The following is a 19,172-nucleotide window of genomic DNA, read 5'->3' as shown; positions in this document are numbered from 1 at the left end:
AGTTCATTTATCCTGACTACTGAATAATGCATGTCTTCAGAAGAAAAAAAAAGTCTCTGCTCCTGCATAAAGACATTGTCATCTAGCAGCGAAAGAAAGATAAGGCACAACAGCAGCCTGCATGGAGAAACGCACTTCAGGAGCGCAAGCGGCAGCAACACGGAGGATGCGACAGGTGAAAAGATAGCTCCTTACCTTAACCTGTGAAGGCGGTGGGCTGGGGAAGCTGCTGACATGCAGGAATGACACTGCTTCTACACAGATTTTGTGTGCTGGAGAAGCCTGCCTGTTTTAATCCAGGGCATTATGGAGAGGCTGCACTTGTGCTGTACAAACAGCCTCTATAAGCCTTTCAGGAGCAGTTACATCCTCCAACACCATGGTTTTAATTGGGAATTCTTTTAATTTTAATTCCAGTCACGTGTTTTGAGCTGTTACTTTTCTCTCCTCTGTGTGTGCATATAGATATATTTTTTACGTCGCCTGTCTGTGTGCCATGTTAGCCTCAGGCAGCCAGCTCTGAGCACGAGCTGTCAGCCTTGACAAATGACTCAGTTCTCATTTGGAGCCAGGTCTGCAAAGCATCTCCTTCCTTCCCTTCCTAAGGCTGCTGTTAGCACAGCCACCCTGGCCCTGGGCAGGTGAGCTCTAACCTCTGCACATGGGCTTGGAGCTTCACCGAGCCCAGCGGACGTCTGAGCCTGCCTCAGCAAAGCCAAAAGGACTCCCTGAAGTCACACTGCTCAGACCCTCACACCAGATCCTTCACAGAGAGATTCCCACCACAACAGAATGTCATTTCATTCATCAGGGAGAACCCAGGGCAGGGCAGGCACACAACAGTTTTCCCTGCTCACTCCTCACCCTTGTGTCACTGCCTATTTGGCTTTAAAATAGGGACAGGGAGAATCCTGGATGCTGTGGCAAGGACTGGTCCAGCCACTCGCTGGTGAGCTGATGTGCTGAGCAGCCACAGGGCAGGACAGTCACAGCATGTGGCCCTGGCACTCCTTCCTGCAGACATATGGCACAGCAGGACACCTCTGTCAGAGGCCAGCGTCTCAGACACCCATGCAGCTTTCACAGGCTTTCTTTTTCTGCTGCTGATCTCTCAACACAACTTTCTGCAAAATGGGCACTCAGTGGCATGACTGATGACAACTTTCTGCCAAAAACACTGATGCCAAAGAATAGCTTTATTGAAAGAAATGTAGACATTGCAGAGTGAGTTTTCATTTTCTTCCAGAACAGCAGAGGAAAAAGTGAGCTTTTTCAGCCATTTCATTATTAACTCCTTAGACACCTGAACAGGTTGTCAAAGCTCCCTGTCAAATACAATGTCCTCACAGAGCCTGTGGTATTTGCTTGCACACTTTTACTGTTTCCACTGCCAGCAGTACACATGAAAGGGATGAATGCAAATACCATGACAGCCTCCCCTTCTCCAGTCGCTTCACCCAGGAAAGCGCCAAACCACAGACTTCAGTCAATCAACTAGTTCATGCTTGCAGGTTCTTGGATTATAGCCCTGATGGAAGCAATTGATACAAGTGCTGGCCAAGGGCTGCAGCTTTAGAATTCTGGGAACATTGTGGTGAACTCATATGTTTTTATATTATTTAGACCCATGTAGGAGCTCAGACACTCGGCTGAACTCAGAGGCCAGGAAATGCCTTGAGGCACATGTGGAGTCTCACAATTCCAGGACATTCATCTGCATTTATGTATGCAAGTCCCTGTTCGCTCACCATGAGATGCTGGCCAATGGGTTTCCCAAGCAAGCTACTCCTCACTTAAATCAGAAGGGCTTATTTGTCAGAAAGGAAAGAGAAACACACATTGCTCATGATACTAGGTATTTTCATTTGTTTAGTCACTGGTGGTTTATACATCTGCTTTCATGCTGCAGAAAGCTTGGCCAGTAAACAAGTCAGATCTGATGGCCTCTGTGTTTTGCAGCAAGATACAATCCATAGTGCCATTTTCTCAATACAAATCTCCACAGACAGTTGCTAAAAAAGGGGTTGATTTCTGATGCAGATTCAGCTGTGGTATGATAACTTCACAAGAGCATAGCTGGAGCACAGCAACAACAGGACCCTCCTCAAAGCACCAGCAGCCACTGAACATCCCATAAAGCTTCCTGCCTAACTGTTAACAATAGAGACGTGTTTTTCTCTCTCCATCTTTCACCACACCCCAAAGACAACCACCTCTCAAGGCAGGCCATCCAGGAACTCTACTCAGTTCTTAAGTGATTTAACTTACAGGCAATTTTCTGCTAAGGAACAATTTTTCTCCTCATCCTTCTCTTCCTTTTTACATTAACTGCTCTCTTCCCAAAGCCTAGGAGACAGATAACTACATAGAGTCACAAGTGCCTGAGCACTCCAACAACTCAAGGCTGTTCTTTCTTCAAGCCAGTACCTGGTGTTGGGTTCTTCATGGTACCCAGACCCCACGGCCACCCAGGCTGCCCTCTTCCTCCCCCCTGGGGCCTGTGGTTTGCAGTGTTCCTACCACATTTGCAAGGAACACTTTGTGAACAGGCAGAGCCTAATATCTAATTCACCAGCTGCTAACTTCCTTCTAAACAACCTTTTGCTCCCTCCCATATTAAGCAGAACAGCAGAGCCATTGTAGTATCGTGCAGCGCTGCTGTGTTGGTTCAGTAAAAGACGAAGCCAAGGTCTCCTCTTCAATTCACAATTAACCTCACTGTGACATGGGTAAGGAAGTTCTGAAAGGAAGGAGTGGGAGTCAGGACATTCAGCTCCCAGCTTTGCCACCATTATCCTCTTTCATCCTGAAGACTATACAATTTTTCACCCTTGAAAACAGGAACAATATTTCCCAGAAAGGCTGCAATAAAATACTGATGTTTACCAAGCACTTGAAAACCCTGGAACGGATATAACCTTTCCAGGATCCACTCAGTCTAGCGCAGCAGCACGGGACACTAGGCAGTACCATAATACAAACCATGAATAACAGTAATTAACAAATAGCTCCAGAGAGATTAATATTAAATCAGCCCTTTCTAGCTCTCCTCAGGCATGAATGGATACTCCACAGATTGAGCACACAAAAACAACCTCAAGTCTGCAGCGTGGATCACTGGAGAAGCTTGCTCCACAGCTAATTTGCACTCAACCGGCTCCAAGCCAGAGTGTGTGAAATTGTAGCAATTTACACCAAAGTGCCCATGGAGGCACCGCCAGCCAAGCCCCCGCACAGGGCACACAGAAAAGGCACCTGCCGTGATAGCCACTAAAGAGCACATATAGCTCAGCGGTCTGCAAAATCACAGGAGCATCAAGAAAGTCATGGAAACGCACAACCTGGCAAAGCCATTTGGTACAGCAAACCCCGCCACTCTACCTGCAAATCCGCACAGCTGTGCGGCTTTTTAAAATCAAGGCACGGAGAAACTCCACCACACACCCCCCCCATTTGCCTGTCCCAGCAGTGGGCTGGGCCATCCCCTCAGGAACTCAACACAACTATAAATTACGTGTGTTGCCACAACACTTGCAAGCCCCACGGCAAAGCTGGTCTCCCCACACTAAGCCTGCTGCAATCCCACAGCAAAAGTCATTCCTCCACTGGCTTGATGGGGCAGGCAAGCACGAGCAAGGCTGCAAATCGAGTAACTTGCCCCAGGTCTTACGATGGATCAGCAGCCAGACCCCGGCCCACAGCAAGCTCTACAGAGCATCCAGAAAGGGGCTTAGAGGGGCAGCGCTTTGCTTTCGCACAAGCCATGTCAGTCTGCTCCCCGGCAGCCAGAGCGTGGGAGGGAAATGGAGCTGGGTCCCCAGGGCAGGAAAGGAGCCCGATCATGCAGTGCATGTTCAAAGCTGCTTCCCAGGAGCATAACAGCCATCATTTTCTGCAGCTCAGAGAGCAAACTGCATATATCAACTGACAGCACTAAGTTTTATTCATACATTTTTTAAAAGCTGCTTCCAAGACAAAACATCTGCTCTCAGGTGGAGCCAGGGCTCAACATGAAATGGCTTCTACACTAAGTTATGTTATACTAACAACATAGGTCTTTTCCCCATTTTAAATCCATTTTCTTAATCTTTCTCCTGCAGCATCTGAAGAAAAGATGCATTAGCACCAAACTCACAGAGAAAAGCCCCTCTGACTGCTCCAAAGGGTGTAAATGCAAAGTGTAACACACAAGCATGAGGGGACACTAGACAATCCAATATTCTTCCTTCAGGTTTAACAGCTGCACAGAGCTACTGACTTACAGCAGAAGATGAAGCTTCTTCAGCTACATCATTTCTAACCTCAAAGAGTCAGAAAGGAAAGGCATGTTGTTCTGGTGCCTGTCATCATAGAATGGTTTGGGTTGGAAGGGACTTTCAAGACCATCTAGGTCCAACCCCTCTGCCATGGGCAGGGACACCTTTCACTATGCCAGGCTGCTCAAAGCTCCATCCAATCTGGACATCCTTGGGCAAAATCTTCTTGCTGAAAGAAAACTGGCAATAGCAAAAGATTTTTAAGGTATTTATTTCTAGCCCAAAGGTAGCGATCAGAGTGTAGCACTGCCTTCCAAGTAATTCATTCAGAGTTTGCATGGTTGCTCCAATGTCTAAGGCCTTGCAAAAGGGTCTTTTTATTACTTCCCCTGAAATAAGGAAGAACAATCAGATATCAATGAGATGCTTCAGCACATGCCTGCTCCCCCTTTCCCAGGCTTCACTGGGACAGGGACCAGTCATACACTTGCAGCATCACGCCATTACGCTGGTTTGGCTGCCCACTTTGAAGGATCACCAGTGCCTCAGATTAAGTTCTAAAAAAGAGCCTGCATTTTCTCCACTCCTGGTGGAGGCCACTGCTATCGCCCTTACCAGCCCTGTCATTTTATCCCAGAAGTTAGTTAAGTACAGGGGGTTGTGCCGCAAATTACTCATTTAATATTGCCCTTGAAACTGCACTATAATGATAAATTTTCACTTCCTTCCCTAGGTAGTTGCATAACGTCACTGGGCATTGTTTAGAGTGCTGCTGTGCTCCGAGCCAGGGGCAGCTGGCGTCCCCTTTCCCCTTCTCCTCACCAAGCACTGGCAGGACCATTACCTTTCTGGTTGTGGATTTTGTTTCACGGTTTTACACTCTATTGGCTTACTACATTTAACAACAGATAGATGTGACTCTGAATGCAAGTAGCCTTCCATCAAGATTATTTCTATTTTCTTCAGCTTTCAATGGGGGGAAAAAATAAAAAATTCCATTTGTACCAGTTAAATTAAGCCAGTTAGGAAGTCAGATCTGTCAAATAACATTTAATTGAAAGTATCTTTCGGAAGGGAGCAGCTCAGTCAATGGAAAGCTTTCCCACTGACAATATAAATAGCCCAGGCCCAGAATTCAACAGCCCCACTTTGTGGTCAGGCTATGTAGTCTGCCTGCCCAAAGGCAGAAGGAATTTTTGTTTCATGGCTTTGGTTGGCATCTTTTTTTATAACAGGGGAATGGTTTTGAATTCTGAAAGCTGGGCTGGCTGATCAAAGTGATACACAGGGCAGGACTGGAAGCGGAGGAAACTAGGTATACTTGAGCAGCAATTTGGAGATAAAATTGCTCTTAAAGCAGAGAGGTATCAAGGGTTAAATAAGATGCATCCCTCCACATGAAGAAACTTGCTGCTCGTGGCTTCTTGCAGCATAAGACCTGACAGTTCAAGCCTGTTCTTCAAGCAAGGCTGAATGCAACTCTGGACATCACCTAAAATGCAAAAATACAAGACAGCAAAAAAGCAACCACAGCAGCACAAAAAAATATAGTTTATATTCTCTGCTGACAGAAAGCCTGATCTGTTAGAGAGGCGGCAAGACAGCACAGAGTAGAAAGCAGGACTGGAACACCAGAGTATGGGGAGATGAAGCTTAAGACATACCAGTATTTGCTGTAGGGAAAGCGCAAACTGCATGTGATTATGGTGCAGTAACAAAGTTGTGCCCTGGGGACATGTGAAAGCAGCATGGCTGCAGGAAACATAGGACAAGCCAGGAAGTCACCAGCTGAGCAGGGGACCCAGGACACAAGCCAGGGTCACCCCAGATCCACCTCAGGACAGAATGAGGAGGGCTGGGTAGGTGGCAGCAGGGTGGTCCTGCAGAGCTGCAAGGGAAGGTCTGCCCTGCCCCAGGACCGCCACCTCCCCACTGGCTTTCCTCTGTCCTTGCTCAAGCTTCAAGTGCACCTCCAGCTGAAAGCACCAGCAATGTCCCAAGCACAGCAGCCAGCTTGGCTCAGGGAAGGAGGAGGGGGATGTCACCCCTCAGGGCAGTCCATCCTTCAGGGCTGGAGACCTCTTCTTGCTCTAATGGGAACATACACACACACTCTATTGGTTTGAATCCAGACAGGATCTTCCATCCTGATGAACTTCATTTAAAAAACATAATTCTATTAGCCATAGTCCATTAAAAAAATCCCTTCCTAACTGCACAGCATACTGCAGATATTTTGCTACAAATCTGCAGACCTCGAGTAGTGGGGAAAGAAACAGATGTTCCAGCCTTTTACCAACATATCTAATTCTAAGCCTTCCTGCTGCTGGCTGTGATTTTGCTCATCCTCAAGGCGCACACCAAGGTAAGGCTTTCCCCTGTTGTTTACGTAATGGATCAGGAATAAATCCAATGTCTGGGAAACACTCACTACTGAGCGGGAGGAGGGGAATGCCAACTGAGCTATGCAGCCTGCTCCCGTCTCCTTTGCCCAGGTATTTCTAGTCTCCCATCACCTCTCAAGTCTCTGCTATCGTCACCAGAGCAGTCACAGTTCCGCTGCATTTGACTGAAGAGAGAAATGACCACAAAGGAATTTTAAAATCACTCTTCTGTGACAAATCAATTTCTCAGCCTTAATAAGGAGTTTTCATCCTTTGGTGTAATAGGCACTGCTCCCCTGACTTTGAAAATAAAAGGCAGCAGATCCACCAGGAAAACAGAAGTTAATTACACACAAGATTTTCACGTGGCATATAGAAGTCATGCTGCAGACACCAGCCAAAGCTCCAATAAGATCTGGATCCAGAACGGGACCCATTACCCATGGAGGCAACTAACCTGCAACACCTGGTCACCATGATCCAACCACAACCCAGTGGCAAGAGGTCCTTGTTACCAACCACAGACCCCAAGGACATTCTCTGCCCTTCAGACTGCCCCAGCAGCCACACACCACCACCCCCACCCCCCAATCTCCTGATTATAGGAACCCTTTCCAGACAGTGTCCTTTCTCCCTTGTTAGCCACGAGCTCTTTCAGATACTTTCCCAGGAGAGATGCATTTAATGACTAATGGAACAGCTAGGAGAAGGCACCTCAGTAGCTAGTGATGGAGCACCAGATAGCGCGGCTCGCTCATGCTTCACGGACAACATCCCAACCAGGAAGGGCTAAAGGCTGCCTCACTTCCAGACTCACTCCTCTGCTCAGCTAGGCCCCGGGGTGACCAAACAGAGCATTAACCGTACCTTTTGCAGGGAGCTAGCTTCAAGGGGTGCCCTTGGGCCATACACACGAGTCACATAAGCTTCTTTGACTTCAGCTGACACAGTAGCAAACACGGCATAACCCACAAGCATGTGGCCAACGCACAAAGTTCTCTTTCTAGTCTGCTTGGCACAAATGCCTTCTACAATGCGAAGTATTTTGGGATAATGAATCCAGATGGACAGCTCTCAACCCAGGAGCATAAGGCACAACAAGCAGGAGGCCTGGCATGACTTGAGTGAGTGAAGTGCAAGTCAGTACACAGGAAGAGCTGTGTATCATCTCAACTTGATTCACACGTGCTCATACAAGTCAAATTAATGCCCTGAAGACAACAATTGTTTGTATTGCAGCAGCACCTAGAGGTCAGAAGTAAGATGAAGATCATGCTGTGCTAGGCACTGCACAGGTACAAGGCACATCCCCAACCCAATTAACATCAGACCAAAGGGAGAAGGGAAAGAGAGCTTCTCTCCCCACATCCCACAAGGAGAAACACAGAAGAATCAAAAGTGATGCCCAGGGTCCTGGGGAAACTGGCAACAAAGCCAGACACTGATTCCCAGTCCAGGTCTGGCCAGCAAGGGTCCCTCTCCCTGCTGTGGTGGAGACTAAATGTTCCGCTTGGCTCCGCATTGGGATGACCACATTACTCGCAAATGCTGAAACTACGAGTGAGTTGTTCAACATGTCCCAAAACAGATGTCAACAAAACCAACACTGCACGCTAAGCTATCATATAATTTTTGCTCAGGCCGCCTATTATGCAGCACAGCTATTTAGAAATGCTTGTCCCGTTTTTCCCATCCTTCTGACTAATGGAGACTGACTGCACAGGCCTACAAAAGAAAAATTGTAATCTTTTAGAAACTTCTAAGACAGCATTCTCAAATGTAATAAGCGATTTCAAGTTAGATCTATGGAGTAAAGAAATAGAAAAAAAGGGTCATTTCCACATTCCCAGCTTTCTGGCAGTGGAGAACACCACATTTTCACTGTGATGCCAAACTAGCCCCCCCTTCGCAAACCTGCCCACCCAGGACAGACTACTTTCAGTCACAGCATGCACAACACTCATTTCCAGCAGGAAAATCCTTACCTGGAGACAAGAGGACGGCTGTGACAATTTGGAACATCAGAATAGGGAGACAGGGGAAGTCTGCCAGGAAGTCAAACACAGACAGCATGTAAAAGTATCCTGCAAGCTCAAACAGTTTAAAATCATGTCAACATTGTATTTTCTGCATAGGTCCTGGTTACACAACAGATGTCAACTGCACCAACTCCAAGTGCAAAGACTTACAAGTAGTTACTTCTCATCCATCCTACCTGCCACGAGCTACCCCAGGCATCAGTGCCCCAGCCAGACCTGCGAGTGCCTCACTCACAGTGCCACCCACTCAGCCCGGCTGCTCAGTGCCAGGCGAAGCGCTGCTGGCTCGGATACCTGCACAGCCAGACCAACTGCAGAGTGGCCTCTGAGCTACTTCGAGTGTGGCAGCAGTGGCCAGGCTCCCCAGCAGCCAAGCATTCACCTGGCTGCTCAGGTGAGGTGTATTCTCTCTCCTGAACTCCGCCACCGCCTCAGCTATTGCCAGGGTCTGCAATAGCTGCTACCGCAGTAGTTCAGCGGTATCTTTAGCAAGTGCAAAGGGAATCCTTCACCTGAGCCCCTTCCCAGTACCACAGAGCAAGCCCATCACCATCTTCCTCTGCCAACCTCCTGTGAGCCAACAGCTCTCCAACCTTCAGGCTCAGAGGATTTGCAACGAGGCAGAGCGCTCTTTGTCACCACACTGCTGCTCAGATCCAGCCCAGGTTAACACAGAGCCAGGACTATCACCAGAAGGCTTACTCACTTGATTATTCAGTGAAATTCCAAATGAACACCAAAACTGGCATGGCTGGTGGTACCAGTTCTCACCTCTGAGGCAGATGCTAATGAATACCAGAAAGAGAATAAATGTATCTTAAAAGCAAGCAATATATAACTTTTTTCTTTTCCTTTTGAATGAACAAATGGCAACAGTGCTTTTAGTGTTATATGAAGTCCAGATTTACAAATTTTTGAAAGTTTACAAGTACTAGCAGCAGGAAAACTATTGTAATATTTCATACCATCGTGATCCCTTGGATATGCGCAAAATGAACAGGAACCATTCCAGAGGGAGGCCCACCCCAACAGTGGACTTCCTTCCCAATGAGCTTTGCAAACACCAGTTTATCCTGCCTTCACCACCACCCCGAGTTATAGCCTCTCTTACTGCCTTCCATGTCAGAAGGCCAATGATTCTTCCATCTCAGTTTTCCCACCAGAACAGGAGAAAGTTGCTATCTCTAGAAAGATCCGTGGTGCTCACAGAGCACTCTAATTGCCCAACGCGCATTCAGGTCAGGTACCCCCTGTACTGATGTTAATGAGCGAGATGGAGACTGTTTATGACACAATCAAGGAAAGCTAGTAAACATTACAAAAGCCAACAGCTCTATTGAAAATACATAGCACTGCAAGAGAATACAGAACAAGGGGAAGGGAAAGGGACACCCAGAAGGAAGGAACAAAGCACACTTATCTGAGTTTTCATTCCAGTTTTATACATTTCTGCTCCAATTGCAGCATTATTTAATGTTCTTTCTGTGTGGGATCAATAATGTCTCAGTGATGTCACTGCAGGACAGCAGTGGTTTCCCTAGAACATGCCCATGCCTCATTCCCAGACTCTAAAATCTCCAGAGTGACCTTTTAAAAACAATGGGTCAAATCCAGTGCAGGTCTCTGGACACTGGTCCCTAACATGACCTTGACACTCTCAGGAGCCATGGTCCAGGGGCATCATTTGATGGGTTTGGTGCTTCCTATGCATTCAAGGTCAGGTAGACAGCACAAGGTCAGGTAGTGAGACTATCTGCGGCAGCAGCAAAGAGCAGAGAACCTGCTGCAAGCAGGTATTTCACTGCTCCTGCAGCCCAGATTCTGTCCGACAGAAGTCCTCAGAGGTTACATGCTGCTGAACTGGATACACTTAAATTAGTACCAGATCAAAACCCCATGGAAAATAAAGCATTAACTCAGGCTCATAATACTTGCTCAGCTCAAGTTTGTGAAGCATGATCACAGAGTTCAACATTTCCAACAAGCCCCACCAAAGATTCTACATCCAATACCAGGAGCTGGCCACCACAGACACGCCAGCCCTGCTCAACTTCTTCCAAAGCCCTGTACTTCCACCAAGTCTTCCTCAAGACTATCAGTTCCACAGTAGCAACAGGAATTAATTAAATGGCATCAGAAAAGTTAGCTAGAACAGACAAAGTGCTACACAGGACCTCTTCTGCAAAATTGCATATGGAGTATTACTGCTATAGCAGAGATGCTCCCAACTTTGGTCGCTGTAAATAGAAGAGTTTGGCTGAGTCAGCATACAGATTGTCTGCTGTGAGCACAACAAAACAGATGCCTTTGTTTAGGAGGGGCTGAATTTAGGGAAATACCAAGGGACGTAGTAAAATGAATGCTTTCATCTCTTTGTGGCATGCTTCCTTCCACCCCATCCCTCTTCCTAGAAGGAATACACCTTCCACCATCCCCCAGATAAGCAGGAGTGCCTGTCTGCACAGGCACCTTCTGCAGTTCTTACACCTGAATTACTGCTCCCAGGCAAAAAAAAAAAAAAAAAAATCATCACTAAAACTTTGACATCAGTCATTCTGGCTTTACCACCTGAACAGTCCCCCAAGGTTCTACCCATCACCGCAGGTATGCCTACCAGCTGGACTTCAGAGTCATTTACTTCAAGCTAGAAGCTTCTACACTATGATACAGTGAAGTTAAGGAAAAACCTCTTAAGTTACAGCTCCATTAGCAGTGCAGTAGACAGAGAGGTTGCAGCAACATGTACTTTGAAGGCCTGCAGTGCAAGCCTGAAGACAGTTTTAACACCACACACCCTGCCAGAGCCACCCTGACCAAGCCACAGGAGAGGTGCTTCCCATTTCTCTTCTCTCATCGCTAACAGGTGGTAGCAGTGTGGACCACGCTGAACAGGCACATGTTAGTGGTACGCAGCCAACCACCAGGATTTCCTTCCCAAAAAGGGCCAAAGCCTATTCCCCAAAAAGTTTTCAAGAAAAACAAAAGAAAAAGAAAGAAAAAAAAAATCCAGTCTGATGAAAAGCCAGTGTTTTTCTGCAGCTCCACCAGGTAGGCAGACCAATGGTTGTAACTCTGGATTCTCTTTTCATTTTCTCAACCATAACAAGAAACACCTGCTGTCCTAATGAACCAATACACATAAAACCAGACAACCCACTCACTGCCATGCTAATTATTACAAAGCATGCAAAGAGAATTGATGAAAAGCTACTATATTGCACGTACTTCGGGGTTTTTTTGTTTCACCCTCCAGTCCAGATACTGCATTATCTCCGCTTCTGACTGCTAGAGGAGAAATAAAACCACCGTGAGGGTAAACAGCATAAACACCGACGCTCTAAGCAATGCTGTAAGGCCTCGCATTGACTCTCGTTTAGACTTTTTTATTTTTGGTCTAAGTGGAAAGAATGGGCAAGATGGGCTATTTTAACGAACGACAGACAGCCTGAAGCTATTTTTTGCCAGCCTTGTGTGAATTTCTGTAGCCCCCAGTTTTCAAGCTGAGACTTAAAAGTCTCTGCAGTGCGATCAGGAGCCTCCCATGGAAATGCCCAGCGCAGACCACGCTCCGGCATCAGCCTCCTCGGCGGGGGCAGCCGCTCGCCCCGGGCTAGCGCCAAGGAAAGCCACAGCTTGCCCCGCGGCAACCTCGGCGCCCGCAGAGGAAGCCGGAGCTGCCCCACGTAGCGACCCTCACCTCCCTGCCCTCCATCTCCTCGCACTCCGCTCCCGCCGGGTCCCCGGGCGCGCAACAGCTCCTCGCCCCCCGCGGACGCGCTCCCGCTCCGGGAAGCCGCCGCCGCCCCCCGCCCCGCTCCCCCCGCCGAGGGGCCCGGGCGCTGCAGGGCGCGCTGCCCACGGCGGCGAGCGCAGCTCCGGGGCCAGCGGGCGGCTCCGGGTCCCCCGCGGCCGAGCGCCCGGCCCCGCTCACCTCGAGTAGAGCCGGCGGGCGGCGGAGCCCGGGCTGTCGGCACCGGGCGGGCACGCCATGGGCGCCGGCCCCGCCGAGCCGCCCGCCGCGGCGGAGGCAGGCGCGGCTGCAGCCCGGCACCGGGCAGCGGAGTATGGCAGCGGCGGGAAGTGATGCGCCGAGCAAAGAAACTCGCGGGCAGGCCCCTCCTCCGGCTGATGTCAGCCCCGCGGCGGGCAGCGGCCCTTCCTCCTCCTCCGCCCGGCGCCGCCGCCCGCCCCGGGGCCGCGGCTCCGGGGGCAGCGGGGCCGGGCGGGACCCTCCGCTGCGGGGCTGCGCCCACCCGGCCCCCCGGCACAAGGCGCGGGGCAGCGGCGCGGCAGCCTCGGGAGGTCACGCCTGTCCCCGCTCCCCCCTCCGTTTAACATCCCACCGCGGGGCCTCGGCACTCACCCCCGGGCAGCCGCGCTGAGCCGCCCCAGCCCCCTGCTCGCCCAGCGAGGTGCGGGCACCACACCTGCACGGTCCGGGAAAAGGGGGATGGCACAGCATTACCGATGGCTCACCCCCACCATACCTCGCCACTTCATTCCGTGATAAGAAGCCTCCAGTTCTCCTTAGCCTAAGCCCTTTTGTCCTCGAAAGTTGGTGTCTACACCTGGAGCAGCAGGGAGCAGGACCTGGCACAGCTGTGCCTGCCTTCTATGAGTCGGGGGTGGGCTATGCCAGAAGCAGACTTCGCCACAAAGCAAGGTCTGGCTGCTGCCTTTGGTAGTGAGGAATCCACCAGGAACGGGGGTGTTTCCCTTCCTCTCTGTACGTTAGTGCCACTTACCCAGCAACACCAAGTTACACATCATGATCATCACAGTACACTCCAAAGAAGGGCAGGTATAAATGGTGGCTTTCAGTGGGTTCTAGTAACTTGCTCTGCAGACATGAGGACCCTGGGGTCAGAGGGAACCCAGAGCCATGCCCTTACTGGGCTGTTTTACCCTGGGAACCTGCACAAAAGCCCCTCTTGAGCAAGCAGAGATCCTGCTCAGGAAAAAAACCATCATCCATAACATCCCCCTAGCAAACCACAAAAGCCTCTTTCCCAAGAGCTAATTGATTGGGCATTTAAATTCAAAACAAAAGCCCATAAACAAACCTGTATCCATGTCTTAGCTTAGGAGTAGTCTCAATTCTGTAGATAAACCTCAGCAGAGAATGCTGAAACTATAGTGCTGAGAGCTGCCTCCTCGCGCAGGGAGATGCAATGGTGCCCTGGGTATGAACCATACCACCCCAAAAAGAAAGGAACCCCTCTGCAACCAGCCACAGAAGCCTCGCTGGCGGGACCACAGGCAAACCCATGGGCCAGGCTGGGATACTGTGCCTCACACCAACTCATTTTCACCCAGGTTTGTGGTTTCACTGACAGCAGCAGGCATCCTGGCACGAGCAGCTGTTCGCAGCACATGGAAACAAGGAACTGTTCACCTCTAAGAGATTTCGGTATTTCCAGGGGGGCTGTTTGTCCATGCCTTCCCCCCCTCCCCAAGCCAAGAATACTAGTGCAAAAGATGAAAACCAGCTGCTGTTGCTGCTGGCTACAGCCCGTGCTCAACCGCAGGCGACAGAGGCTGCTTTGCTGCACCAGGCCCACAGCACTAGGTTGGCATTTAATGAATGTGGGCAGATAGAGTAATTGCCCTTTAGAGAAACAATGCTGGAAAGGGGAGCAAAAGAAAGGAGGGTGGAGGCCAGCTTCCAGTTTGGGCTCCAGCCAGATATATGGTGTTCCACAGAGCTCTGGGCAAAGGGGTCACCCACATGTTAATGACACAGGAATCACTGGGTCAGACTCCGCAGCCTGGGTGGCGCAGGAGGTCAGACTAAGATGAGCATAATGGTCCCCTTTGGCCTTAAAATTCATGAATTTGCAATGGATAATTTATCATCTGACAAACTCTGCTTCTTTTTCTTCTTGTATAGTGGCAAACAGGTCACAATAGATTTGAATTCATTAGATGAAATAATTCAATTACTTTGCTGTGGGTTGGGTTTGGTTAACCCTACATATTCATGCCAAGAAGCTCCCTGCAAGTACTTGGACCTAAGCCACAGCTCAGATCCATCGCTCAGCTACAGTGAAACAGGCAAATTACAAGAGTACAGAGAGGAAAAAAAAAACCCAATTCTTTAGAAATGCCACTAATTCATTTGGTGAATTGCATCCACATTGTGTCACATGTTGGGAAGGACATAGCACAATTAGAGACTCCAGGTAAGTGTGACCGATGAGAAAAAGATAAAAGAAATTGATTTGTTCAGTGCAGATAAGATCAAGAAGAAGTGGAGTAGTAATAATCTTTAAACCTGAAAAGGGCCACTGCAAAGAGCAGCAAAAAGGAAGAATGAATCATGAAAAAGAGGATAGGATACAAAACACCTGGGCTAGAATTCAAAGGCAATGCAGAGTTCGTTTTAGTTAGACATCACGTACCTCTGCACCTCCAACAGCCCTTTGTTTCTGCAGTCTTAAGGCACTTATTATCCTAGTTGTTCCACCTAGTTACTGAACATCTCTACATCTTCACTTACAAACACAGGCAGAATCACAACAGTAGGCAATAGGATTGCGGGATCCTTAAAACTTCTTGTGCAGTTTTTAATACATCTCTTAAAAATTGATACCCAAAACTATCACAACACAATATGAAAGAGCTCTAACTAGTGTCTCATTTCCCACCACTTGGAAGAGAGAACCACGAAAACAACAAGGCACAGAAAGCTGAAAGGAAGACAGCAATACAGAGCTGTGATACAGTAGTCAACCAGCAAATTTTGCCAGTTATTTAAGGGTTGCTAGGACATAGGAACATGCCTCCACTGCCTCTGTACCTTCATCATCCAGACAAGCCAAGGAGTCAGGCATTCCCTCCAAAACACAAAGATTTCTCTTAATTAGCACAGAAGTCTTCCTGCAGCTCATGAAATGGATTGCTGGTGGCCTCTGCTGGGGTTTATGTGCAAAAAGAGCACTGCAATTCAGATTCCTGAAGCTGACAAACCCCAGCTGAAATCAATATAGAACTGGCCCTGTAATTGTCAACCCTTTACTGGCAACAGCTGTAATGAAACACCATACCTTGCACTCTTTTTTTCAAACTAGCAGGTTCTGAAAGCCCCTTGCTATTATGCAGCATACTTGAAAGAGTCTGCCGTTCTCTAAATTCCCTCAAAGGTAGCCTGCAAGGAAAAGCAGGCTATGGTCTCTGTTTCTGTGGATGTAGAACTGAATATTTTTTTCTTGTCCTCTTTTTGATGTGACAGAAGGCACAGTTCATCCTTGTCTATGGGCAGGTGCATCTGATTTCTGCCACTTCCCCACTGACAGTCATTTAACTCCCAACTCTCAGGGGTTTGAAAACAGAGGGTCTCTATGAAAATATTAAGATGAAGAGGCCTATTACTTCCCACCTGAGAGAAGTGGGCAATGAAAACTCCAATGTTATTATGTGCCTGAAGATGTGAGTAGGTAGGTAGCAGAACAGGGCTTGTTTTAGAGTTCACACTCAACCAAAAGCCCCATGACAAAAGACAAATCCATAGGAAAGTGGGCTTGCAGCAGCAGGACTTGCAAAAAGATCATGAAACTATTAGCCAAGTTGGCCACTGTCAGATTGGAGAAGGACAGAGAGGCTATAAATGATCTGCTATCAGTCAGACAAAGTAGACAGTGTGGTGGGGATGGTAATAATTTCCCTACCTTCACATTTTAGGCAGCTCAATGATCTTAGTCTGGAGGCAGAATAGTATTAGTTTAAACCAGCCTAGAAAGATTCACACAACAGAACTGGGGAAACTTTGTCTTGGCTTATATCAGATGATTTTACAGCTGTGAATTGAGATGGACATAAACATATCTTTGAGGAAGTTTGTGCCTTTTTAATGTCCAAGTACCCCAGTGGATGCAACTTCCTTTTGTGTGCAGGCTTCTAAATGCTAGTTCAAGTAGCCGGAAGCATAGAGAGGAAGGATAGATGCAAACTTGTAATTAGCAGAATTCCTTTAAAACCAGCAATAGTAGTTTACAGTGACTAGAGGTAAACAAGCAACAATAACTATCAAAAGCAGTTATATGGTAAAGGTGAAAACTGAAGAGACAAAAACTTCTGGAGACAGGATAAATCAGGCTAGTGCATGTGCTCTTTCTTTCCAGACAAACTCTAATATGCATGTGTTGTGTTGTTGTTTATATTTTAACTTTTAATATAGAGTAAAAAATCCATAAATATCAAAAGACCTTGACATAATGAACAAATTAGGTTTTTTGTTCAAACACGGATTTATACCTACATCACCTCTGCTGTTGGTCACAGAGCAAGGCTGTACCACCAGGTAGGTAATTTAACCTTTCAAATGTTGCTTAGTAAAAGCCAGTGAAGCTTCCTCTGCTTTTCCTAGCCTGTCTCTGTGGTTCCCAAGCGCTGGTCCAGCACAAGTGTTCTCGTGGCCGCACACTGAACTGAATCAGAGGACTAATCCAAGTGAAAAGTGACCCAACGAATGCTCTGTATATGCATATGCAGTGGGTACTAGAAGGTAGATCTATTTCTTCCCCAGTTTGTTGAGCAAGTGTCCGAACAGATGCAGGCACCAGATGAAGAATACAGGACTGGAAGTGAGGGGATGATCAGTAGCATAGCCTTGTAGCCTTGGCCAGGACTGCTTTCTTGTGAAACATCACAGTTGGTGCCTGCATATGCCAGTTCGTAACGTCAAGGTAAGAAAATAACTTCTACCTATCCCTCCTGGGGAAGGAATAAGAATTAACGTCTGAAGATCTTTAAAGTATTACTGAGCTGTGAGCAAAGTAGTTTGAATAAGCCTGAAACCAGTGTGAAGATGGGTAAGAAAGGAATTAGCCTTGTTAAAGAAAGAGGGAATAAAAGAAATGCCCCTGGAGGGTGCAAAGGCTGGTGTGCAAATCAAGGCCACACACAGCCTGTCTAAACCAGGAACATTTGCTTTGGCTTTGGGATTTTCATAAAACATAATTACATGAGTTGCAACAACAGTCTCCTCAGAACAGAGAAGAGCCATGCAGGAAACTCATGAGGGTACAGAGACGGGTTCCAGCAGGAGCGCTTAGCCACTCCTGTTATTTAAAACAACATATTAAGAACAAGGTTCAGTGTATTTCTTTGGGGAACAGAGCCCTGCATGCATCTGGAAGATTTAACAGGTCTAAATAAAACTGCTGTGCTGCACAGCTTTTTTTTCAGGGCCTGGAAAGGAATTACAGTTTTCAAGGGCTTTTGCAATCGTTCTTTCTGCTGAATCTGGTCCTAAGGCAACAAAACTCCTCTGTTCAGCGGGTGGGACTCAGGGAGGAACCATTATTTCCTCTTGCAAGTAAAAGCACAGAAGGTTATTATAGTCTCCAGATAACCTGTAATAGAGACTCGCAGCCAGGAATATTATTCATTCCTGAAATAAGGAGGATCATCTGAGAGTGAAGAGTTGCTTTTCTGACTGTGGTTGTCTCTTTTAAAACCTCCTGGAGCACAGAGACCCAGGAAAAGCTCCAAGTAATGAACTTCTCTGAATAATTTGTGTGCATGCACACCTGCAACAGCCACAACCACTGAGCGAAGAGACCCCTATCTGGCGCTCACGTTCACACCAGAGCTCCACTGCCCAGGTGAGCCAGTAGTGTGGTGAGCAACATGCCTGTCGGGCAGTAAAACTGGGTGCAAACCCCTTCCCAGGGTAGTAATACAGCTAGCATGCTCTTAACTTTCTTTCCCCATCCTAGGGTAAGGCCCTCACGCCCACCTCTCTCTTCTCCTGTTACAGCATGAAAACACATCAAGACCTTAATAGTTTTCACAAGTTACATTCCTTTATGTTCGGGTGCACGCAGCAGTTGAGGATTTGGCTTTTCCAGCTTTGTGCATATTGATACATCCTATGTCTTTAATGTCCCTGAATTTCCTTTTCATTAATAGTCTTTTCAGCCTCGGAAGAAGCAAACGAAAAGGCAGAACTCATCCGCTTCCTTTAGCTTTCAAGCTTGACTGAAAATGCTTCATTAAATGAATAGCAAGAGAACCTTAAAATTCCCTTCTCTCAACCTCATGGTTTGTGCGATGAAATGAAACCCTATGGCCTGGCGTTGGCCTGCTTGGTAGATGGGGATTTTTTAGGCAGGGCCAGAGGGAACTGTCCTGACTTCTTTGTGCTAATGTCATGTATGCCTTGTATCCAAAAAGCCAGCACATCCTCTTCAGCTGAAATGTTACTCTTTACCTCAGAGCAGAAAGACTGTACGGAGTGCCTGGGAAAGCTTTTGAACTCAGCAAGTTTCAAGCACAAGCAAGTCATGCATGTTGTAACAGCGTTCCTCCTCCTGCCAGCCTCCTCCTCTGCCCTGGCCTTGCTCCCTCTGGATGCGGCTTGCCCAGGGGAGGCTGGCCCAGCTTGGCCTGGCACTGCGGCCCCAGCGCTGCTCTTGCCCCAGGCAGGATGCTCAGGGTCTCTGCAGACACACTCATCCTCCTCCTTTCCTGGAATCAAAACTGGCTGCTGG

At 47.9% G+C, this 19,172-nt stretch overlaps 1 protein-coding gene across 2 annotated transcripts in view; it reads right to left on the bottom strand.

The window, feature by feature from the left end:
- Positions 1-12,767, bottom strand: part of GPSM1 (G protein signaling modulator 1) — an 82,971-nt gene extending 70,204 nt beyond the window's left edge. The window contains exon 1 of one of the 2 annotated variants that reach the window (XM_055797426.1): positions 12,611-12,767. In XM_055797426.1, the coding sequence (XP_055653401.1) occupies positions 12,611-12,669 (59 nt within the window). In that variant the 5' untranslated portion in view covers positions 12,670-12,767. Of the gene's footprint in view, positions 1-11,904; positions 11,965-12,610 lie in introns of those variants that run through there. The other variant, XM_027778077.2, reaches the window with a different exon arrangement.
- Between the last annotated feature and the right edge of the window lie 6,405 nt (positions 12,768-19,172).

The sequence above is a fragment of the Falco peregrinus genome, chromosome 1, assembly GCF_023634155.1.
Source record: "Falco peregrinus isolate bFalPer1 chromosome 1, bFalPer1.pri, whole genome shotgun sequence".
Taxonomy (NCBI): Eukaryota; Metazoa; Chordata; class Aves; order Falconiformes; family Falconidae; genus Falco; species Falco peregrinus.
This window is presented reverse-complemented; position numbering and strand designations above follow the sequence as displayed.